We start from the raw sequence: 26,531 nt of genomic DNA, 5'->3' as shown, positions 1-26,531 counted from the left end.
GTGCAATATTAGTACAACATTCTATATTCTGCATCCCTGCTATGTACCCTCGGGATGCTCCCCTACTGTGTAGCCTCAGGGCACATTGTGAAGTATTCATGCTACAGACTATGTCCTTACTGTATACATTTAGATCACATGTACTGTATTTATGTTCCACTCTTCTCCTCTATTGAATATATTCAGACCACACTGTGCAGTATTCATACAACACAGTGCATCTCCACTGTGCATCCTCAGAACATGCACACACATGGCTATATTATTCATGAAACAGACTGCGTCCATAGTGTGTGCCCTGAGGAGATTGTACAGTATTCATGCAACATTATTCATGCAATACGATGTATTGCTAAATTGTACCCTCAGAGTAGATTGTGCAGTATTAATATAACAAGCTGCATTCCTGCTCTGCATCTTCAGACCACACTGTACAGTATTCTTATAAAAGGCTGCATCTCTACCATGTACCATTACAACACACTGAAAAGTACTCACGTAACATGGTCCATCCTTACTGTCAGTGCACAATGTACAGTTTTTATGCATCCAGGGGTTTCACCTGTATCCCTCTTTGACATGGCATTAGGTGCTGATCATGGAAATAAGGGTAGAACGTGGCTAGGCTTGTAAGGGCCCTAGGTCTATTAGCCTAGTAACTTCCTATGATCCTATGATCTTTACTATGTACCTCCAGAGCATACTCTACAGTATTCAAGCAGCTGGGTCCATCCCTCCTTTATACCCTCAGAACACACTTCAAGTGCACATTTAGTAGGATGCTTCCCTGATGTGTATCATAAGAGTTCATTGTACATCATTCATACAGTAGGGCTCATCAGACAACAGGTTACTTCCTTTATGTGTATCTTGAGAGCACATTGTACAGTATTCATAAAATATTAAGCATCATACATGCTGTGTATTCTCAGAGCACACTGTATAGTATTCATGAAACAGGCTGCCTACCTACTGTTTACCCTTGGAGTACACTGTACAGCACTCATGTGATAGGGTCTATCCCTAATATATATCCCAGAGCACAATGTACAATATTCATGCAGCATGCTGTATCCTTACTATGTACTCTCAGAGCACAATGTACAGTATTCACACAACTGGCTGCATTCCTACTGTGCATTCTCAAGACACACTGCATATTATTCATGCTACAGGCTGCGTACTTATTGTGTACCCTTAGATTATGCTATATAGTATTAATGTAACTGGCTACAACTGTACTGTGTGCCCTGACAGTATGCAGTAGAGATGCAGCCTGTTGCATGAATACTGCACAGTGTGCCCTGAGGCTACACGGTAGGGTAGCAAACTGGGGTTACACTGCAGGGATGCAGGCTGATGCATTTTGCATGAATACTGTACAGTTTACCATGCTTTGTATTTCACAGCATAGTACCATACAGGAAGCTTCTTTCCTAATGTGTATTCTTAGTGAATAGTGTACAGCATTCATACAGCAGGCTGCATCCTTGTGGTGTGTCCTCATAGCTCACTGTACAGTATTTATGCAAAAGCTGAATCCCTGCTGTGTGCTATCATAGCACACTGTACAGTATTCATGCAGGAGGCTACATCCCTACTTTGTTCTCTCAGACCAGATTGTACAGTAATCTTGCAACATGCTACACACCTACTTTGCACTGTCAGAATACACTATGCAGTATTCCTGCAACAGGCTTTATCCCCACTGCGTGACTTCAGAGCACACTGTACAGTATTCATGTAACAAACTGCATCCCTACAATTTATTTTCAGAGCATACTGTGCAGTATTCATATAGCATGGTGCATCCTTACCACATACGCTCAGAGCATACTACATAGCACTTATGCAACACAGTGCATCTCTATTGGTTATCCTCAGGATGCACTGTGTAATATTCATTCATGAGGCTGCATCCTTACTGTGTACCTTTAGATCATATGCAATATTCATGCAACAGGCTGAATCCCTGCCATCTACTCTCAGAGCACATTATATAGTATCAATGCAACAAGGATCATCTCTAATGTGTACCCTTTGAGAACACTGTACAGCATTCATATAACAGGGCGCTTTCTTACTGTGTGCCCTCAGAGCACATTGTAAAGCCTTCATGTGATACAGTGCATCATATAAAATGGTGCCTCCCTACTGCGCACCATCAGAGCTTTTTGTGTTGTATTCATACAGTAGGGTGCATCATATAGTGGGGTACATGCCTACTGTGTAATTTTGGAACTTATTGTCCAATGTTCATATGACAGGGCACATCCCTACTGTATATAGTCAAAGTGTATTGTATAGTAGTCATACAACAAGATGCATCATACAGTAGGGTGCATCCCTACTGTGTTAACTCAAAAGCACATTGTACATTATTCATATGATAGAGCATATCCCTTCTGTGTGCTTTTTGATCATATTGTGTAATATTCTTAAGTCAGGGTGCAGTTCTGCTGTTTATCATCCGAGCACATTGCACAGTATTAATGCAGCAAGATGTATCCTATTGTTTACCCTCAGAATACATAGTACCATATTAATGCAACAAGCTGTATCCTTATTGTCTATCCTCAGAGCATATTGTACAATATTCTTATGACAAAGTGCATCCTCACTGTGTATCCTCAGAAGTCATTATATAGTATTCATATGACCTGGTGCACAGCTCTGTCCTGATGTGCAACACTGTGCACCCTGTCAAGTGAATACTGTATACACAGCACTGTGCTGCACATCAAGGCAGTTCTGTATGCCCAGCACTGCCCCAATGTGCATCCTTAACACTTGTGTTTTAGATCAAGCCCATGTTATATTTATTTTTCTTAGTAAGATGGAATTCCACTTGTTCTCACACCTGTTTCAAGGGAGTAGCAAGAACTATAACACTTTTGTTCATACCCAGATCCCATACAAATGACAGCTACTGTGGCCTAAAGCTTGGGCTTAAAGGAGGTGGTTCATAGTCATCATATAGCCAGTTCCACTTAAAGATCTCAAACTCATGACCTCAGTTCTCAATCAGCCCCCAAACCAGCATAACTTTTTGTGACATACGATACCACACTACATTTCTAGCTGTACTTATGTATTTGTTTTTGTTTTAGAGATACTGGCTCTTTGCTGAGTGTGATAATCCTCATACACCTCTTGTGGTTATTTGAGTTTGAGATTCCTTAGTTTTGCCTATCCCAACAACACACTTGGCATAGGCATGCATGGCTGAATATTCTGCACTTCTCTGTATCTTTTGGAGGTAAGAGTCTCCTGTGTGGGCACATCCTGTGCTGTATAGCACTGTAACTCCACAGATGCTACTGTTCTATTTTGATGGATACCAACTGCACCTTTCACTTGTAGGGGCACAGCTTGCACTGCTGTGTGCTCCTTATGATATTTTAGATGCCACTGCTGCCATCTAAAGGTAGCAGCCTAACTTGCTTTGCAGCTCACCCTACAAAGCATACTATTATCCAATTCCAAAAGACTCTTGTCCTGGCTAGAGTTGTAGATTATCATAAGTGTTATCCCCCCAATGCAGACATCACTTTTTGTAATGCATAGTGCTAATGTGTTGTGCACTATACTATCACGTCACAGTCTCCGTGGTCAACTGATATGTGTGCCACTGATACAGTGTATCTAGCAGCTCAGTGCACTGATCATTTCACAGTCATTGTATTGTTCATTCTCATTATTGTAGAATGAGCATGTTCTAACAGTCACTGGATTTTGTTTGTAAATCTTAGATCTGTCAGTAATCTAATAGGATAGTGATTATACTAGCCTTGGAACATTGTACAGAATCCATCCCTGTCTCTTGAAAGTTTAATATTGGAACTCTTGAGCTGGGTGCAACTTATGTAGGCATAATGATTGACAGTTACACCCTGAATATCTCTAGAGATGATATGTACTACATGTCAGTCTGTGACTGACCCTTTTCTTTGTTGTTAGTTGTTACCAGGTCCTTGTGTTTCCACTTCATTCCCTTACATCTGTGAACTTCTGCAGTTTGTTGAGCACTCAGACCTTCTTCAGCAACACATCAACCACTGATGGGTATGTGGCAGCACAGCTCACTCTTGAAGAAATCAGTGATCACTTCCTGTTTCCTATTGGAGATCGACAGTATTATGGAGAGTTTTACAATGCCCCACTGGAAAAAAGTATGGACTACTATATTGTTGTAAGGATCATAAGTGAATGGGATCAGGTAATGTGTTCTTTTACTGGTCTGTTCAGTTTATACGTTTTATTGTATAAATGTTTCATATTCTTTGTATGCATATGTTTACAGTCATTGTTTTAGTTTATTCTTTTTCCACTTGCTGTATAGTCCTCTTTATATTATTTGTTACAAAAAATAGTCATTTAAAGACACATTTTTGTTTGAGGTGAGTTCCAAACATGTTTAAAGCATTCACCTCTTTCTTGTGTCACATGGTGGGGACAGACTCTCCAAAGTTGTTCATCTGGAATGCAAGAGGAATCTCATTGAAGCCAATACCCCACATGACCTCAGAGCATGGATTCCCAAATCTAAATGCCCATACACCATTTTAATCAACTAACAAACTTTATGGACATACAAAAAAGAGGGGTAATTTTGACTGTTTAGTGAAGTTGTTTTTGGCATTTTTAAGGACAACTGAAACTTGCCAAATGTTTTGTTAAACTGTACTATTACTACCCAAACAAGCTATGAGAATTCAGCACTGGAGCAGTACCAGGGTAAAATGAATCTATTTGTTATTCTGCCACATGGTTGGTTGACCTTTCCACTCAAACTGAGTTTACATGTGAGTTTCTGGAAGCTGTTCAGGAGATCACAGTTCTATCAAATACCATTTCAGTAAGCTTGTTGGTTAACTGCCTCCAGGTTAAGGTCTGTAGCTGATGCTGTTTTCAGTGAAAAGCCTTTGTTAGCTGAAGAGAACAGTTCCTTCTTAAAAATGGACCATCTTGTGTATCTCATGGCACAGCATGCAGCTTTATCTGAGCCAACATGCTCATTGACTGTAAATTTTATTGAAGGAAATATGATACCCATTCTTACTAAGAGTATGCCTGCTGTGACCCTGCCTGATCATTTCTTGTTAATCTCATTCTGTGTCCCTGTTTTGTAGTTAATTCTCATCAACATTTTTATTTCTTATTTTTTAAATTGGTTTAACCCTATTCAGATCATGCCCCTTTTAAGAGGGGACCTGAGGAAATGCTCCTAAAACCTTGCAACATAATTTCTCATTGAAACAGAAGTTGCAAACATAGATAAAATACAAATATAATACAAAGTAGCTCATGTCATCTTATTTTACCGCTTCTCTAATCTGATGTCATTCAGCTTCTGACCTCAGTCTAGTTCTCCATCTCAAACTGATAACCTTATCTCCCTCTGACTGGCTCTCATTGTAGAATATTAATTTAGGACCTCCCAGTCATATAGTTTAGTTTTTCAAAGATTAACTCCTGTGTTAATTAAGTGATAGAACTTCAAAATAAACTTGTTCAGTGGTTACCGTAAGCCATTGGAGAGTCTGTCCTCTTCTTGACTGTTAGATATACTGCAGTTTTCACCACTTGGGTCTCTACATGGAGTAGTATTGTGCCTACTGTTTGCTCCAGACCACCCCAAAGCCAATACTCCCATGCAAGATCACATCAACTAATACCAGACAGTGTTATTCTGTCAGGTCTTTTAAGATGGAAGAGTGCCAGGTGTTGTACAAGTTAAAGGATGAAACAAAGCCCGAGCTGTTGCCCATGATCTTCTGTAATTTTTATATCCCTGAAAACGGATGCGTTACAAGTTTTCTGCTAACAAAGAAAGTCCACTTGCTCCTAAGTTTCTGTTTGCTGTTTAGTCTAGACTACAAATATGTCTGGAGCCTTTAATTTATTGTAGAATAGATGATCTCCTCTGTAGGTGCAGATGGATGTCCACTATTAGATCACTGTTGCAGTAGCCTAAGCTATATAGAACATATCCTGGTACTACTTGCTGTCTGGGGGAATGCAGCCTACCAAGGATCAGATGTCTGGATAGTATCAAACGCTTTAGAGTGCCGTCCACATGCCCATATGTCTGAGGAGACATGCCAGTATGAAAGTAGATGCTCAAGTGCCAAAATGTAGAACTTTCTTGCCAAAGAAGCTACAGGTAAGACTTGCTATTCATTAATTTTCACTGGATTAGTGGTTGCCTGAGTACTGAGCAATTGGGTTACACACAGAGACTTCCAGAAGATTATCCACCAGTGGGGAACTCTCCCAAAAGATCTGCTTGCTCCATTCACAGCAGACAGTTGAAATGGCCTGGAAGACAGATGCCTTCTATTTACCATGGATAGGAATCTTCCTTCTGCCTTCCTCCTTTCCACTCATAACCAGAGTTCTTTTAAAAATAGAAAAGGACCCCCAAAAATAATCTTGATAATTTCCTTTTGGACATGACAACAGTGGTTCTCCCTTCCCATGAAAATGGTTAAAGCAATTACCATAGACCTCCCCACAAGATGGATGTACGCACAGGGCAAGGGATCTGTGATTCACCTCAGCCTGCAAATTCTTCATCTGACATCTGGATGATAGAGTTTTAATTCCTGTCAGGCATATATTTTCTGAGTATATGCTGCAAATATTAACGGAGGCCCAAAAACCTACTACTAGAAAATCTTATTTTGTCACATGTAAGAGATTTTCTAGTTGGTGCCACAAACAGAATCAAGATCATTTAAAGGCAATAGTTCTTTTGGTTCTCCAGTATCTGTGTGATTTGCAGAAAAATTACTTTTCTTATTCATCTATCAAGATTAATCTATTGGATATTTGTGCCTGCCTGCTATTAAATCCCCCCCTTTTTTCTTTACTTCAAGTGAAACTGTTTCTGAAAGGAGTATTGCACATGTGTCCACCAATGAAACACAACCCTGAGATCTTAACTTTGTGTTAGAAAACATATTGTCTCATTTAGAACCAACTCGTTAAGCAGACAAAGTTCTTTACTTGAGAAACAGTGTCATTCACTGCTCTGACTTTAGCTATGACATTGCCTGAGTTGCAGGCAGTTAAAGTGATTCAGCCTTATTTTATGTTTCATAAGGATACGGTGTACTTAAGAAACAACCTTTCTTATTGTCAAGAGTGGTATCAGAATTCATTCTGAGTCAGTCAATTCATCCCTCTCTATTCTTTCCTGAACTAAAAAAGGAAAGAAAATGTTGCATACTCTTGTTGTCCACAGACAGCTGATATTCTACAGTAACCTCATACAGAACTTCTGAAATTCCAGTCAACTGTTCTTTGCCTATGAGGAAAGGAAAAAGGGATGGCCAGTGTCAGAACAGATTATTTTAATTGAATATCCCATGTAATCCAGTTTTGTTATTCTCATCATTGAAAGTCCCTTCCCTTCAAGGTCAAAGCCCAGTATATCAGGGCTATTGTTACTTCTAGAGCTTTCTGGAAAGGGAGTGCATTCTAGAAGTATTCTAGATGTGGCAACTTGGTCATTTCTACACACTTTCCTTAAGTATTATAAAATTGACTCCGTCTCCAGATCAAGAGTAGGTTTTACTAGTAGTATTCCCCTGGAGCTCCTGAACTCTGATCCTTCTTCCTCCTCCCTAACACTTAGTAATCACCTCATATAGCTTAGGCTACTGCAACAGTGATCTAATGAGGAAGATAGTACAGCTGTGTAAGTAGACTTACCATAACTGTAGGTTCTTGAGTAGATTACTGTTACAGTATTAGCACCCTTCCTCCTGACCATTGTTTTGTCCTTCTAGTGCAATTTTTGTTAACAGGACTTTATTCTCCTTCCGTATCTCTCTGCCAGGATGAGGTTCCTCTTATCCCTGGCTTGCTCCCTCTTCTCCTAGCACATAACTCACTGTTGGGATACTAGCCTCCCTTCCCTGAGAGGCAAGAAAGCTTTGAATTTTGGCACCCATATGTCTGCTTTTATATCAACACACACTTGTGTCTCCTTGGGCTTATGAGTGTGTTGAAGGCACCACAAAGCTTTAGATACTGGCCCCAGACATCTGACCCTTGGCAGGATATGCCCCATATGGCTTTGGCTACTGCAACAGTGATATATTCGAACATCTACTGCAATGGTAAGTTTACTTACACAAATTTACTTTCCCTTCCTGTAGACCTGCAGAAATTGCATAGCATGAACATTTAATATCTGGGCCTGCTAACTTGCTGTCCATGGCTAAGATTTCAGGAAGAAGACAGCTGCTAAACAGGTTACTTGCCCAAAGGTAACTAATCTGAAGTCTGTCCTTTTTTGTTTTATCGCTCCTGATATATTGTTTGTCCTTTAGAATTAAACTGTTTAATTCTGGTTGGTGTTTTGATTTTGCTTCTACTGAAATGACAGACATTAAACAGTATGCGCTCAGCCTCATGCTAAGTTTCATGATATAACAATCAAAGTATGTAAAAACCGAGGAACTCATTTCTTTAGAGCTCTAATTTAATTTTTCTGGCATTAAAAAGGAAGACATGCTGTAGTGTCATTTAGGCCTCTAAAAACATTGCAGGTTAATGATTTCCATCATTTTACTTAACTGCAATATTCCAGCATAGAAGAGTATGGCAGAAATCTGAGCCAGAAAAGTTTTTTATGGTGTTGGCTACAATTTGCAGGCTGCAAATTTCTTTAAAGGAAGAAGGTCGCTGTGCTTTAGTTGTTGCAGGGAAGCTCCTTGTTGTAACCCAATTTTCTCATCAACCTCACTTCTTTTCATTAATTAAATAATTCTGATGCCTTTCCCCAACTCTAACCATACCCCTCTCCATGAATAGTATACTATACTAGAGATATTTCTTGTTAGTAATTATGAAAGTATGCAATATTTCAGTAAGTACATTAGTATTTCTAAACCAGCTGGCTTATGAACTATTGCATGGCATCAGGTGAAACCTTAACTGATGCTGAAGAAAACACTACAGAGGTCATAGAAAATGTTAGAATTGACCAACGCACCAGAATTGTCCTGACTTACTCCAGTGATATTTGTTATTTATGTGATGTTGTAAAGAATAACTGGAGGATTTTAACCAATGACAATACTATCCAAAGGATAGTGGGGGATGTTCTGGCCTTCACTTTTAGGAATAATAAAAATCTAAAAACATTTATTATGTCAGAAAATGTTATACAATGATCAGGTTTTGTCCAATAGACTGGGCACCTATCTATGCAGGGCTTGTACAAGCTGTAAATATATCTCTACAAAACAAGATTTTGTTAACCCCGGAACTGGTAAATACTGTGCACCACGAACATATGCGGGTTGTAAGACCTGTTTTTTGGATCTTCAGGTTCTCAGAGGAAATGTTAGGGGTGGTGACAAAACTTTACAAACTGAGGTAGCTGAGATACTTTGGACAGATAGCCTACTGAGACACCTTTCCTTTGATACCTGTCTTAAAAAGGCATAGACTGAATTGTTGATTGTGATTCATCATGAGTTTTCTTAAGAAAATTAACTGGAAATTAATTAAATCTGATGAAGGGTATTGTTAGTACCTGAAAGTGCTTATCTTGTCTTCACTTTGCTTGTTTTTATCTTTCACCCAGTTTTTATCTTCATTAAATTTATGTTTTATGCTTTATGCCATGGTACTGAATTTCAAAACACTCACACCAAATCTCTGAAAGCTCATATCACTGAAAACTCATTTCACTGAATCACATTTCACTGAATGTAAGTACTGTTGGGCACATAAAATGTATATGCCCTTTTCCCCACTGTAGTGCGATCCTGTATATATAGTTGGGTGGGTGTGAGGTTCAAAGCCCTCTACATTAGGGGATGTGGGGTGTGTAGCCCCCCACCTACTTTTGGTTTTTTGGTAAAATGAGATTCATAAATATAAAAGCTAAATAAGTGGGGGGGCTGTGCCCCCTGCACCCCCGACTATATATACTAACTCCAGGATCATACTACAGTGGGGAAAAGGGCATATAATGTTTTATTTGCCCAACAGTACTTACATTCAGTGAAATGTGATTCATTGAAATGAGTTTTCAGTGATTTGAGCTCTCAGCGATTTGGTGTGAGTGTTTTGAAATTCAGTGAAATGAGTTTTCAGTGAATCAAAGTAGACCCATACATATATATATATATATATATATATATATATATATATATATATATATATATATATATGTATGTATATATACATGGGTCTACTTTGAAACATCTAAAACCCATAACATCTAATTTCATAACATTGAGACCAGAACATCTAAAACTGAAAACATCTAAAACCCATAACATCGAATTTCATAACATCTAACACTACAAATCACAACAAAATAACATCCCCTCCACATATAGCGACACCAAACTACCAAACACACTTTTTACTACGTTTCTGCAGGGGGCAATCCCCCCTGCACCCCCCTTGTGGGGGGCTCTGCCCCCACACACCCCCGTAAATTAAATATACCAACTCCAAGATCGCACTACAGTGGGAAAAAGTTAATTTCCTAACCCCACTGTATCAAGCCCCCTGCAGAAACGTAGCAAAAATTGTATTTGGTAGTTTGGTGTCATTATATGTCATTATATGTGGAGGGGATGTTATTTTCATGTGATTTGTACTGTTAGATGTTATGAAATACAATGTTATGGGTTTTAGATATTTTGGATTTTAGATGTTCTGGTCTCAGTGTTATGAAATTAGATGTTATGGGTTTTAGATGTTTTGAAGGGGACACACACACACTATATATATATATATATATATATATATATATATATATATATATATATGTGTGTGTGTGTGTGTGTGTGTGTTTATATATTGATATATATGTATATGGGTCTACATCAATACCGAGATGAGATCACATAACCAACAGTTTTCCCAAGGTAAGTAACTGTATGGCCAACAATCATAAGAAAGCAGATGGAAGCACCCCCCCCCCCACAAACACACACACACACACACACACACACACACACAGACCCTAACTAATTATACCAACTCCAAGATCACACTATAGTGGGGAAAAGGGCAAATTTCCAAAGTTCCAAAGTGGGAGATCCACATCTCACAGTAACTTAGATTGCTCATTCTCTCCAAATGACCAAAGTCTGCCCGAGGTACACTTGTAACCTTACTAATACTTACTTTGCATTTGTGAATACTTGCATACCACTATAAAATACACCCTCAGCACAGCCAGAAAAGTCAACTTTTATTAAAATCTTTGCCTCTTTTATCACATCTGAAAATGTCTGCCTTTGCTGAAAGGTAGTAACTGAAAACTTAGTGTCAAAATACAGGATGCCCCTTGACTGTGCACTTGTTTTCTGAACTACTGCTGGCAAACAGTTAAACAGTATAATCCTTAGTTTACTAATTCAAATACTGTAGGAGTATAGGAGGTTACTATGCTAACAGCCCTAAAGCTTTTTCAGCCTAAGCATGCATGCCCTGATTTTCCAAATTATCAGTGCCCAAGGATTAGAATGGCTTTGGTATGTGTCTGTGCCTTAGGACATCTACAAGCTGCCCTCTTTTCATAAGAGATACAGGCAACAAGCTAGGGGTTGATTTGCAATTTCCAATCCATTCATCCAAATTGCATTTGAGTAGGCTTGGGGAAGAGTTCTGACTCACATGAAATGGGAGTATGTTTCAGATAAGGGGTAATCTGTGACACACACCTGTCCCCCCACCATGTTTTGTTTATGCCACAGACAAGGTTTAGATCCTTCTGTAGGGTAGTTCTAGTGCTGCTTGTTTTGAAAATGTGTAGCAGATCCATCAGGACTCAATCAGAAAATGCATTGTATAGATTGCCCTTCAGTAGTCTGGAGAAGACTGAATACAGGGACAGGACTTTGTGGCTGTCTGCATAGGAAATGTTATTTACTCTCCATATTCTTTAAGTGAGGAAAAGCTGTGGCTGCTCCAGCTATTGCAAATGCCTGGTCAGGTGTATACCAAAGGATGCATTATACTCGATTATTGGTCTAATTAGGATTGAGTATAGTGAGACTATGATCTACTTAGATCTAGATGCCATATCCTTACTTATAAGTTGTGCCACATGGAAGGAATTTCTCACCACCATAGACACATGGTGTTCAAAGTTCAGATTATTGTCAACCTGAGTTCCAAAGCCTCTTACCACTGGGTATAGTCTTAGGGGTGGTCATCGTCCCAAATGGTATCATTTTGCATTTTTTTGCATTGAGTTTTAGGCCATGGTTCTGGCACCAGTTATTTATCTGTGTAAGGATAACTACATTTTTGAAAAATAAAACCACATTTTTGGTGAATTCAGTGATTGCACCCAACTTGCTGTTGTTAGCAGATTTGGTCAGCCAAAAGCCCTCTACATTTGCCTTGACTTCAGAGAAGCATATTCTAAACAAGAGAGGTCCTAGTACTGAGCCCTGTCGGACACTATTAGCCTTTTGGTGGAGGTCCCCATCCTAACTTCATGTATCCTATCTGTGAGGGATATGGCTACCCATAAGGTGACATAGGGATTCATGGCTAAGTCTGTGAGTTTGAATGTAATACCCGAGTGAGGTATTGTGTCAAATGCCTTTGACAGGTTGATGCAGGCAGTATGCACCTCTCCGCCCTTGTCCATGGCTCAAATGACCTTCTTGAAGAAATCCACAAGGTTTATTAGGCATGACCTGCCCTTGATGAAACCAAACTGGGATGGGTCTAGTGTTTGAAGATTTCCAATGTCTCTGTTTATCAGGCCCACATAGTTCTTTCCATGGCCTTGCATGTAGGACTAGCCAAACGTATTCGTCTGTAGTTCCCTAGGTTTGTTGATGGTCTGCCTTTGTGTAAAGGGATGACCATTGTAGCCCTCCATTCCCTTAAGTGAAAAGCTTCTCCAGAGGCTATGGTTCAATACAGAGTCTAGTGGGCCTGATAGGTCATGTTTCAAGCTATTTAGAAAGCATCCTGGCATATTATCAGAGCCCATTGATGCAGTGTTTTTAGCTTTGGACAGTGCAGCGAGGACATGTTCTTTGGTGATAGTTGGGGGAGAAATGGTACAGGCTATTTCCTGGGGTAACTGGAGGTGATAGGGGATGAAACTGGAGCTAAATTTATCAGCCAACAAATTTGCTTTATTGTCTGGTTCGGTGTAGGGAGTTCCATTTATTATTAGTTCAGCACACTATTGGGTGTTCCCTTTAAGGTCGTGATGTTGCATACATAACTGAAAAATGCATTAGGGTCAAACTTAGCCTAGGAAGCTATTTTTGTTTTGAAGTTGGCTTTGGTGGATGTGAGTAGTCCCCTGAATTACTTGTTAAGACTGATAAGGGAGTTTTTTCCTGATGGGTATGGCCCTTCCTGTTTTCGGACATGACGTTCTTTCTTTCTTTTGTTGAACAACCTATTTAGACTGGGGGTCCACGAAGGGGGCTTGATTTTGGAGTTTGTCCTAAATTTATTTTGGTTTAGTATTGCTGTTTCCATGCAGTTATTTACATTTTAGACAGGGTTGCTGTAAACACTTCTGCATAGGCCGCCATGTCCTCTGAATTTGGGGGGGGGGCTTGGAATTTGGCTGTGCCATTACCTAATATGAAGTAGTTAGCCTTGGGAAAAGTTTTTAAAGGTTCTGGGGTTTTCTGAGAGTTTGGGCTTTATATTTATTTCAAGGGAGGCTGTTTTGTGATTAGATCTGACCACAGAGGACATTATACTGGGGGGGGGGGGTGCAACATTCCCTCATATTTGTGAGTACCAGGTCCAGGATATTTGCTCCCCCCTAGCAGGTGTGAAAAGAAGCTGTTCCAAGGTATCTACACTGAGAATTCAGGAATCTTTGAGCATGCATATTAGTGGTTGTGTATGTATTATGGTGTTGGGCTGAATGATGAGCAACTCTAGTACATTCATGTACCTGCTATATTTATCCCGGGTCATAGATGAGGTCCTTTAGCTCGCAAGGATATGGTGTGGGACTTTACTTACAGTTACTTGGGCATGGAGTCGCTCAAGTATGTCATATTGTTTGACAAATCTTGAGGTGTGTGTGATGCCCGTGCACTGGCCCAGAAAACAAGGAGCCTCAATCCTCACCACTAACACCAGTGAGGGACGTCCATATAGGGAAAGGATAATAAATACACGCACAGTAAAGTACAATTTCCCTTAAGAGCACACAGATATCATAGTCAGTTTGGGGCTGGTTTCTCCCTTTCTCTGCAGGTCCTCAATAAGACTCCTCACTGGCACAGCTATAGGGTCCAGATCTCAGCCTAGTGGGCAAGCTAAAACCTCCAGCACCCTCTCTGTCTAACCAGTGCTTTGTGTCCCTGCCCAAGTAGCTGACACACACACACTTTGAGGTAACAGTTATATACAACCCAACTGACACTTCGTGGGAAGGATGACGCAGGCTCTCCAGCTTTGCCCCTTTTACACAGACTATATGGTAGAAATCACTGCCACCACCCACTAATATTTATCAGCTACCAAAAGGCCCTTATAAAAGGGTGTCTAATTATACTGTGCAATATTACTATCCAAATGGTAAGTGCAACTGAACAGGCAAGGCTTATTTGGAGTGACCTTGTATATATGCAATGTACTCTAGAGATTAAATTATCTCTACATAAAGGTTTAAAAATATTTAATAATTAATAAAAACACAAGACAATACTTCTCACTACACAGTGCTAGTCAAGAGTTCAGAGATCACAGGAAAATGCTTAAAATAATACAGTAGAATAGTTCTGACATCAACACAGAAAAACACTTAGTCTAATCTTCCTGATTCCTAGCTATTTCTAAGAGAAACACTAAAGTCTAAGGTTCTACTTACATACAGACACAGGCAGAGTGATAAGTTGGATGTTCTCAAGTCAAATGCTCAAATGCCCTAATTCTTTCTGTCCTTAAATTGATAATACAGTAAAACTGATTTGTTTCAGATTACATGATTTCTTAATGGTTCCCAGGCTAACATAAAGTCAGAAGTTAGCTGGTCAGGAAGCCAGAGCAATAAAATAAATTATACATGTAAATTCTAGCCATTAACTTTGGCCTCAAAGCAATAGACAGAATACCTCCCTCTAATCATCCCGGCTCTGAGGTTTAGATCAAAGAATTTCACAATGCATGACTTATCAGCTTTGTTACAGCAGAGTGCACTGTTGTTACATTTTTGCAGTTCCACATCTATCAGCATTTTCTTCCATTTAAGAGAACAAGCCTGTGGCTTATATTAATATTTACAAATGACAGAATTATCTACAAAATTCTGTCTAGCTAGGCTGACAGCCTTCACCTATCTTCACAGTGTGCTTGTTTTTTATGTAGACTGATACAATCCCACCTCTTGTCCCTTCTTGTTAGGTAGTTTGTTTGAATGTTTGGAAGGCATTATAGCCTTGTACTGACAGGGTAACTCAAGACTGAGAATAGCTTCCAAGGAGTGGAGCTTCTTGTTGTGGCTCCTAGTGCTGAGCAGTAACACGTTTTAGTTTCTCTTGAGTAGAATTTACTATATCAGAAAGTTTACCAGCTTGACATTGCCTCAATAAGACACTATGGGGTGGATACCATTTTGGCCAATATCTGAAAGCCTAGTGGGAATAGGTGCAGACCATCCTTGACAAAGCAGTATGGTCTGTTGATCATATCGTCCAAGCTGACAAATATTGGACCACCTTAGAATGATACCAGTAACTAAACTAATTGTTAAAGTCAATTATCTTCTGTTTATATTATGGTATCAACCTTGCAGAAGATGGCATGCTGCTTAGTTTTATGCTGATACCTGCTTAGGACATAATATGAAAGTCATATCATGTATCTCTTCATAACGTGCAGGGAGGGACTTCTCAGGTTAATAATGCTCACATGGACTATGGCAGAGTCACACTGGTACTTGTGTTTCAATATCCTGAATGCGTGTATTATCTGAAGGCTCCTTGCAACTAGCTGTGTGTCTTCTTGCTCATCCTGGTGAGTGGGTTATGAGTGTGTCTCACTAGAGTCTCCAATGACCAATATATTGGGTTGTGTTGTAGTTTGCATTGAGGGCTTAGTGGCTGAGACATCCAAGATGTTTTTGTATGCATCCTGGGGAGTGTTGTCATTGTAGAGTGTTTGGAAGGTTGCTGAGGACAGCATCTGGAGGACTTTGATGTTTGCATAGATTGCGTAAGAGCCTCAGCATATGGGAGTTTGTGTCTCATCCATAGTAAGCTTTGTGTGTGTGTGTGTGTGTGTGTGTGTGTGTGTGTGTGTGTGTGTGTGTGTGTGTGTGTGTGTGTGTGTGCATGTGTGTGTGTGTAAAACAGGTCTTAAAGAAACAGATTCATTTAAACCTGGTTTCATTAAGGCTTGTAGTTTAAAAATCCATTCCATTTCCAGTCTCTCAGTATAATTCAGTACATTACCACCCTTGGGAATATATTAATTATTTGTATCACTTGGGTTTGTTCATTAACTGTTTATAGTGTAATTACATCTCTTGCTTACTGTGTCAGTCTGCTTAACAATTAAGTTGGTTATCAGCAAACATGAGACATTTGATAAATTATTTCAGAATGTCCACTTCCACCAGGTTGACTACAGAGACAGTAGCAAAGTGCACAACTGTGTCTGTAGATCCTCTTTTTTGTGATCTACGAGGGGTGGTGGTAGGATTGTAACTAACTAAATTGGGAGTTGTTGGGCTGGAGAGAGAGGTCTACAATTGCTCTAAAAGAAAACTCTTGAGGTAATGCTTCTCAGCGTGCAAACTAGTTACTCTGCACTCAGCTAGACACTTGACAAAATAGCAGAGAAAGTTTTATATAAAAAATTACAACCCTAGGTGCCTACATCTATACTGGGCACTACAAATCACCTCTGCACATTTCAGCACAGGTTATAGTAGACGAGCTAGAGAAGAATTCAAACAGTGAACAGTAAAAATGTAGTATAAGTGTATATATAAGACTCAGATCCTGCAGCAATTAATTATTTCACTATTGTAATTGATATTATGTCTAATGTCCCTAGCCTAAATAAAATGCAAACAGTAAAATACAGTAGAAATGTAATAAACAAGGCTCAGCTCCTGTAGCAATTCACAATTCTCTCACTATTGTGAGTGAGAATTGTGAATTGCTACAGGATCTGAGCCTTGTTTATTACATCTCTACTGTTTTTTACTGTTTGCATTTCTAAGGTTCCCAGACCACGTAGAATACAAACAATAAAAATGCAGTAGAAATGTAATAAATGAGGCTCAGATCCTGCAGCAATTCACAACTGTCTCACTACTGTGAGTGATTTCACAAGACTAAGATTGCCAGACCAAACTAAAAAGGCAAACAGTTGGCTTTTGGTTAAAACAAGGAAAAATGCAGAAAAGAACAATACACAATTCAGACTTAAACTCTGAATATTGCAGTATGCACTAAATGTATGGGATGGGATGATATAAAACAGAGGCTACCTCAAACTTTATGGCAGCCTGTACATCCTTTCAATACCCACAATTTATTTTTCAGATCTTTTCCACATTTCTGTCTTTGATTTGATAAGTCCAAAACAATCTGAGCCTTGTTTCCCACTTCTAACATACCACTCACTTGTAAATACCTCCTCCTCATTATTTTCTTCTCCAAACTCAGTGAATGATCTTTGTAAGTTCTATATCCAAAGACCTCTAATGATTTACCTCAAGCTTTCTCATCAGACTGTTTTTGTGGTAATGACATACCATAATGCTCCTTCATCAAATTATCATTGCTCATTCTGTTTGACTCCAAGGTTCTGGTGTAACTACTCAACTGACTAGCTAAAAGCCTGAAACTGTGCTTTATTCTTCAAGGGCAACACTAACATCCTGCAATCCCTGTCTGTCATCATTGTTTGATCTGTGCCATTAGCAAGCAGAGAGTCTGCTATATGCTCTTCTCATTATCCGTTTTCTCCACCAAAACAGCTTCATCTCCAAGTTTTTCCTGATCCGTCACCATCATTTTGGGAATGACACATGCAAACTGTAATATCATTAATTTCATGTTAAACATGAGCTTAGACTTTTATGTGGAAATGCAAACCTTATGATATGCAGAGAATGGGGAGGCATCTATCTAGTAAGCTGTGTGGCATGGAAACCATTTGGTAACTGGGTTTGATGCAGAGAATGCTTTGACAAGAGTGCAAGTAGAAAACTCTCTGCTGCTGAAGACTTCGTCGATGGTGGCAATTTTCAGTCCTGATAGTCTTTGACCTTGATATGAACAATTAAGATGGTTTTGTAATGAAGCCGATTCTAAGGTTAGTATAGAGTCTAGATTATCATGGAGGTGGCACAATACAGAGGTTCCTTTGTCCCCTACTTTGAATGCATTGCACAGTAGTTCACAAAGATCCTATAATAAAGGGTACATATATAAGGGCACAATACAAGGTCTTCCTATTTGAGGATGACCTAATGGTCCACTTGCACCATGCTGATTCTTATCTAGATTGGCTAGTTGAAGAGTTACTTAGGCTTAGGAGTATTTAATTAATAAGACTAAAACTAAAGTCTTTCAGTTCAAATATTTTCTAACTCCAAAATTGTGAGAAAAATACCCATACTTGTTGGGGCATAACCATTTTAAGATATTTAAGTATAAATTTAGGGACCTCACTTGCTGGTCATACAGTAACCATTGGTAATTTTTTTCACAAACTAGAGAGACATCAACTAATTGCACATGGGATTGAAGGATTCATTTATCAACTTCTTGTAGGAAATGGGAGGCTTTCGATTAGTCTGACTCTCAATTACACTGTAGAGATTAAATTGTTTCGTAACCTAAAGTGAAAAAAGTTTGAGGCACAGTAGAAGAAACAAGTGTGCTGCTGACGTATGTACTGCAAAAATCATTTTGATTGTCTCTTTTTGTCTGGAGCCTTGCACAAGCAGAGAAATTTCCACCCTGTGTGTGCCTGTTGGAAAATTTGGAGAGGAGAAAACAATGGATTAAGGCAAGGGACTGGCTGGAGAGCATCAGTCATAAAAGAATTTCAGTCAGTCGTTGATGATTAAGCCTTTGATAGATAGACTGCAGAGGGCTGTATGGTGTATGTCTGCTATGGATCACCCTTATTCTAACTATCTAATTAGTTCCATATGTAAGATGTTTTTTAACCTTATACTGATGCATGTAGAAGTTTTAGTCAGCTTGGGAAAGGGACCTCAAACTAGATGTGTTTTGAAGCTACTGGTATAAACTTTGGGTCCATTTCAGATGTGCTACTAGGTCAAAGAGGTTCAAAATATTCTCAAGGGGATGTTTACAAAAAATATTTTTATAACCTAGTAAATTGGTTAGGATGTTTCCTGGTGTTGATCCAGACTGCTAGAGCATGTAGAGACAGTTTTGGGTAGTTTTCACATATATTCTGGAGGGATCTAGTTTATATTATGTGCTAGATGGTGATATCCAAAATTTTTAATAAAATTTGGCAAGAGTAAGGCTGAATCTTAGCCTCTTTCTGATCTCTTATTGGCCCAATCAATGGAATATTATAAAGGAGATAAAAGAGGTGGAGGTGAGATCTTCAGTAAAGGGAAGGAACACAGTACATAGAAAAACATGATTTCACGATCATTTCCCTAATGCATAATAATGTTCAGGAGGAGGAGGCGTAAGGTTTAAGGGAAGGCAGGAATTGAGCAACTTATGTAATGTGGGCATGAATGGTAATTGTTAAAAATGTACACTGCATGAAAACATTGAGAAGTATTGCTATGGTTTCTTTCATTTATATTAAAGTATATGTATATGCCTATACCACTTTTATAATTTTGATTTAATAAACAATGAACAAACCCTTCTGACAGCTTTTCTCCCTGGCCCTACACTGAAAATAGGCTCTGTCCTAGTTAGACTTTCCAGGTCAACAAATGTTAAATAAAATAAATAAATAAATAAATAAAAAACAATTTATTATGCTGCCTGGTAATAAAAAAAACAACAATTGCCTAGAGAGGGAAAACAGGGGCTGTTGCAGGGTAGAGACTATAAATGAAGTTATGGGGGAAATGTACACAGTTAACTCTTGATATCTTAGGAGGCAAATGTTTGCTCATCAACAAATGGACCTCCCTTTGTACTATCATTGAGGACTGATAAATTATACAGTGCTCCCCTTATAGGGAAGGGAGTTAGAGGGGGTAGTGTCTGTTTTGGATAATCTGATCCAATTACAGCAAGTGATAGTGAGCTCTTGTGATTATAATGATCAATAAATAATTAATATAATGTTAACAGGTTCATAATATTTCTGAGGTTTATCAAATTTCTTGATATGGTAGATGACTTTTTTTGTCTTTTTACTTCTGCATCATGCAACAGTGAATGAGCTGTTTATCACCATATGTAAAATGTGAATTAGTCCATAAGTTGTAATGGTCCCAAGGACTTACACAATAATTATTTACTTAAGTGTTGAATATAAGTGTGCTGTATGTAAATTTTTGACGTGATATTTTATCTGCTTGTACAGATATAATGTTTATTATAATGATCAATAAATAGATGGAAACAAGCTTAATTTGGTGGGTTTGTTTAGTTGGAATGTAAGTAAACTTCACAGTTATGTCACTTGTAGACTCATTCTATACAATTAGCCTTATTTTCCGTACAAAAATTGTTTGGTTATTGCAAAGTTCAATTTATTTTGCAACAAATAAAAGGCAGATTAAGAGTTTAATATTTATGTATTTTTTTATTTTCTAATGTTGGTCGGAGCATTTTAGTGAAAGCAATTTCCCCAACAAAACAGCCAAAAAGATGAAATTTGTCTATTACAGAAAATATTCTTAATTGTCTTTCTGAATTGGGGTGAAACATCTCTCACCCCCCAAGAACTGTGCTTATTATTGTAATCATCCCTAGGATAGAAAACACTACTAAGAGCCAAACTAATTTTCTGCCAAATTTTTTATTTCACAGTCATTTCTGTAGTTTTATTAAATTACAGCCCCCCCCACCCGAATGCCCTAATTCCTCTTTCTGTCCATTTTTTTTTGATAATAGAATCACCTCAACTGTATTGCAGTCATCAACGTTTATGTCTTTATGACAGATATTTGGTACAGCCTTATTACAGCATATGTGCAAACAGCAGTGGCAAATGACGATGGGGAGATAGAAATAGAGGTGACCATGCAGGAGTTATCACAAGACATAAGGCAGGAGGTATTGGGCAGACAGAGCCACTCAGCCAGATGGTAGGGACATAGGATGAAAGGAACAGAGTACAGGAAGGGGCTTGTACGGAAGTGCACAGAGGATAAAAAATGGATCAGATGTATTACAAGGAATGAGGCAGCCATTGTAGACACTGAGATGCACTGACAGTAGTGGAATTGTGAGAGGGAAAGGTAGTAGATGGGAGTGCTATGAACTCAGTACAGGATATGAAGGAGGGAGAGCCCATGTGTGGAGAGAAAAGAAAGTTTTGATGATTGAAGACCCAGTCATCAATGGATTATAAGTCTTGGCAAGGAAGATACTTGATACCAGATTACAATTAAGTTGGTCTTGGGGTGAAAAGGGAGGAGGATGAGAGGGAAGTAGCATCACTTACATCTGATTAAGCAAGCAAGTGTGGTTCACTTGTATTGGGGGGGGCAGAAAAATACAAGAAGATAAAGACCCATTAGTCTAACAGTGACAAGGAAATTATTCAAAGAATCATGAGGGAAGGGTTGGCTGCCTTTGTAGAGGACAATAACCTTTAAGACAGCAACCAGTATGGGTTTATAGATACAAGAAACATTCTATCAAACCTGATTTTGTTTTTCTGACTAGGGTACTGGAGAACTTGATGGAGAGCACTGGTACACATAGACTGGACTTAACCAAGGCTTTAACTCTAGCTCACACAAGCAGCTTCTAGGAAGCATCTAAAAGCTGGAGGTGGGGTATGAATATGACTAAGGACATGAACTGGCAGAATTCAACAATGCAGCCAGAATAACAAATAAAATAGTCACGTGTATTTGAAATAAAGCCAAACAGTACTGGCATTACCCAACAGGATGGATAACACATAACAAGAAGAAAAGAACATTTTGATAGACCTGCTTATTAAAACCATGACATCTAATTCTAACACTACTTTCATCCATTATTTCTATTGCATTTATATATATATATATATATATAAAACAATCAGCTAGATACCTCCTCAGTTTTGATTTTAATATACAAAGGCTGTACTCCTTTCGTATATATATATATATATATATATATATATATATATATAGTTTACTATCACATGTTCAACATAACATTGTTCGAATATACAGATGTCTGAACCAAATGTTCTGGAATCTGAACACCGAGCCGTGTTAATCTGAACACCCGAACATTTCAGTGCAGTCGAATGTTGAAAATATCGACTACACTGAAATGCTCCTATCTACACAACATACTGCAACAGGTTTTTGCAGGGGGACAAGCCCCCATGCACCCCCCACACTCCCCTACGTATTTATACAAACTCTGAGATCGCACTACAGTGAGGGTAAGGGCACATTTCCCCATCCCCACTATAGTGCGATCTGCACCACAATGTTGGAGCTGACAACAGCGGCCATTCGCTCATGTCAGCTTTGGCATTGTGGTGATCGCCCTACCGGTTCCACCAAGTGGTTTTTGCACATAGACGAATGAACATGTGATAGTATACCTATATATATATATATATATAAATATATATATAAATAAATATATATATATATATATATATATATATATACTTATATATATATATATATATATATATATATATATATATATATATATATATATATATATAGTGACAAGGTATTCCATCTTGCTGCCACCACCTTTGTAAAGGCTCTTTCTGCAAATGTGAGATAAAGGACAGTCTTCTCAGTATTATGGTCTCATAATCATTACGTTGATCCTGGTGGCAAGTGCAATGTGGAAATGTCATCATATTTGTTAGTTGGGTAAAAATGCAACAATGAGAAAGTACGGTTGCTCTGGTTCTAATCGGTAGCCACATGGTCCTTTGAATGGTTAAAAAGTATACTGCCTAGCTTCACACAAAGAAGTGAAACAAAGTGTCTTATTTACCAAAATATGGAACAGTATTTAATCCAAGCAGAAGTGACACATGTTCCAGTTTAGAAACTGGGTCAGTAACTGAGATTGCAGACATTGGTTTGGAAGTTATAATAAAGATAGCTTGCTACAGACATTTTATATTTATTTTGTATGAAGTTACAGCATTTTCAGATCGAACACTGATATATATGTGTGTGTGTGTGTATATATATATATATATATATATATATATATATATATATATATATATGTATATATATATATATATATATATATATATATATATACGCATAAACAAGAGTTGGACAGGTATTGTTTGAGTCTGACTTTAAAATTTCAGTCAGGATGATGTTTCACAGTTTAGCCACATAAATGAGTAAAGTCAGTCACCAGCTGCGATTTTAGATTTACTAGAGATTATATATACATATATATATATATTTATATTAATTTATTGACCAGATAGTCCAACTGGGCAAAACCCCTTTTTAGAGGTGCCTTTGGAGAAATGCTCCATGTTTACATATTAAAATATAAAACATTAGAAATATAACATGTGATTACAATTTTTAAAATACCAATGTGGGTTTGAATACACAAAGGTTCCAAAAGCATACATAGTCTTGAACAAAAGAAAAAATATCACACATATGAGATATACAAAAATAAGGACAGAGATTCACATGTTAACTACATACACATAGAAAAGAGAATGGTTATAAGAATATACAGGCAGAGTGATAAGGTGGTTTTAAGAATATACAGGTAGAGGGATGAGGTGGTTGTAAGAATATACAGGCAGAGTGCTAAGGTGGTTGTAAGAATATACAGGCAGAGTGATAAGGTGGTTATAAGAATATACAGGCAGAGGGATGAGGTGGTTATAAGAATATACAGGCAGAGGGATGAGGTGGTTATAAGAATATACAGGCAGAGTGCTAAGGTGGTTATAAGAATATACAGGCAGAGTGATAAGGTGGTTTTAAGAATATACAGGTAGAGGGATGAGGTGGTTATAAGAATATACAGGCAGAGTGCTGAGGTGGTTATAAGAATATACAGGCAGAGTGCTGAGGTGGTTATAAGAATATACAGGCAGAGTGCTGAGGTGGTTATAAGAATATACAGGCAGAGTGATAAGGTGGTTATAAGAATATACAGGCAGAGCGATAAGGTGGTTTTAAGAATATACAGGTAGAGGGATGAGGTGGTTATAAGAATATACAGGCAGAGTGCTAAGGTGGTTATAAGAATATATAGGCAGAGTGCTGAGGTGGTTATAAGAATATACAGGCAGAGTGCTGAGGTGGTTGTAAGAATATACAGGCAGAGGGATGAGGTGGTTATAAGAATATACAGGCAGAGTGATAAGGTGGTTATAAGAATATACAGGCAGAGTGCTGAGGTGGTTATAAGAATATACAGGCAGAGTGATAAGGTGGTTATAAGAATATACAGGCAGAGTGCTGAGGTGGTTATAAGAATATACAGGTAGAGTGATAAGGTGGTTATAAGAATATACAGGCAGAGTGATAAGGTGGTTTTAAGAATATACAGGTAGAGGGATGAGGTGGTTGTAAGAATATACAGGTAGAGGGATGAGGTGGTTATAAGAATATACAGACAGAGGGATGAGGTGGTTATAAGAATATACAGGCAGAGTGCTGAGGTGGTTATAAGAATATACAGGCAGAGTGATAAGGTGGTTTTAAGAATATACAGGTAGAGGGATGAGGTGGTTATAAGAATATACAGGCAGAGTGCTAAGGTGGTTATAAGAATATACAGGCAGAGTGCTGAGGTGGTTATAAGAATATACAGGCAGAGTGCTGAGGTGGTTATAAGAATATACAGGCAGAGTGATAATGTGGTTATAAGAATATACAGGCAGAGTGATAAGGTGGTTTTAAGAATATACAGGTAGAGGGATGAGGTGGTTATAAGAATATACAGGCAGAGTGCTAAGGTGGTTATAAGAATATACAGGCAGAGTGCTGAGGTGGTTATAAGAATATACAGGCAGAGTGCTGAGGTGGTTGTAAGAATATACAGGCAGAGGGATGAGGTGGTTATAAGAATATACAGGCAGAGTGATAAGGTGGTTATAAGAATATACAGGCAGAGTGCTGAGGTGGTTATAAGAATATACAGGCAGAGTGATAAGGTGGTTATAAGAATATACAGGCAGAGTGCTGAGGTGGTTATAAGAATATACAGGCAGAGTGATAAGGTAGTTATAAGAATATACAGGCAGGGTGATAAGGTGGTTTTAAGAATATACAGGTAGAGGGATGAGGTGGTTGTAAGAATATACAGGTAGAGGGATGAGGTGGTTATAAGAATATACAGACAGAGGGATGAGGTGGTTATAAGAATATACAGGCAGAGTGCTGAGGTGGTTATAAGAATATACAGGCAGAGGGGATGAGGTGGTTGTAAGCATATGCAGGTAGAGTGATGAAGTGGTTATAAGAATATGCAGGTAGAGTGATGAGGTGGTTATAAGAATATACAGAGAGAGGGATGAGGTGGTTATAAGAATATACAGGCAGAGTGCTGAGGTGGTTATAAGAATATACAGGCAGAGGGGATGAGGTGGTTGTAAGCATATGCAGGTAGAGTGATGAAGTGGTTATAAGAATATGCAGGTAGAGTGATGAGGTGGTTATAAGAATATGCTGATAGAGTGCTGAGGTGGTTATAAGAATATACAGGCAGAGGGGATGAGGTGGTTGTAAGCATATGCAGGTAGAGTGATGAAGTGGTTATAAGAATATGCAGGTAGAGTGATGAGGTGGTTATAAGAATATGCTGATAGAGTGATGAGGTGGTTATAAGAATATGCAGGTAGAGTGATGAGGTGGTTATAAGAATATGCTGATAGAGTGATGAGGTGGTTATAAGAATATGCAGGTAGAGTGATGAGGTGGTTATAAGAATATGCAGGTAGAGTGATGAGGTGGTTATAAGAATATGCTGATAGAGTGATGAGGTGGTTATAAGAATATGCAGGTAGAGTGATGAGGTGGTTATAAGAATATGCAGGTAGAGTGATGAGATGGTTATAAGAATATGCAGGTAGAGTGATGAGGTGGTTATAAGAATATGCAGGTAGAGTGATGAGGTGGTTATAAGAATATGCTGATAGAGTGATGAGGTGGTTATAAGAATATGCAGGTAGAGTGATGAGGTGGTTATAAGAATATGCAGGTAGAGTGATGAGGTGGTTGTAAGAATATGCAGGTAGAGTGATGAGGAGGTATGAGTAACCAGGCACAGAGCAGGAGTATAAACAAGAGTTGGACAGGTATTGTTTGAGTCTGGCTTTAAAGGATGTCTGTTTTTCTAGTTGTCATTGTTCAGTCAGTATCAATCAAAAAAGGCCAAACTACTACTCTTTTT

The 26,531-nt window shown here is 38.5% G+C and overlaps 1 protein-coding gene across 2 annotated transcripts in view; it reads left to right on the top strand.

The window, feature by feature from the left end:
* Positions 1-26,531, top strand: part of SUSD1 (sushi domain containing 1) — a 1,084,671-nt gene that overhangs the window by 860,172 nt on the left and 197,968 nt on the right. For both annotated transcript variants that reach the window (XM_044061072.1, XM_044061071.1), the window contains one exon: positions 3,961-4,219. In XM_044061072.1, the coding sequence (XP_043917007.1) occupies positions 3,961-4,219 (259 nt within the window). The remainder of the gene's footprint in view (positions 1-3,960; positions 4,220-26,531) is intronic.

This window comes from Protopterus annectens, chromosome 2.part0 (assembly GCF_019279795.1).
Source record: "Protopterus annectens isolate FY-2018-M chromosome 2.part0, PAN1.0, whole genome shotgun sequence".
Lineage (NCBI taxonomy): Eukaryota > Metazoa > Chordata > Ceratodontiformes > Protopteridae > Protopterus > Protopterus annectens.
This window is presented reverse-complemented; position numbering and strand designations above follow the sequence as displayed.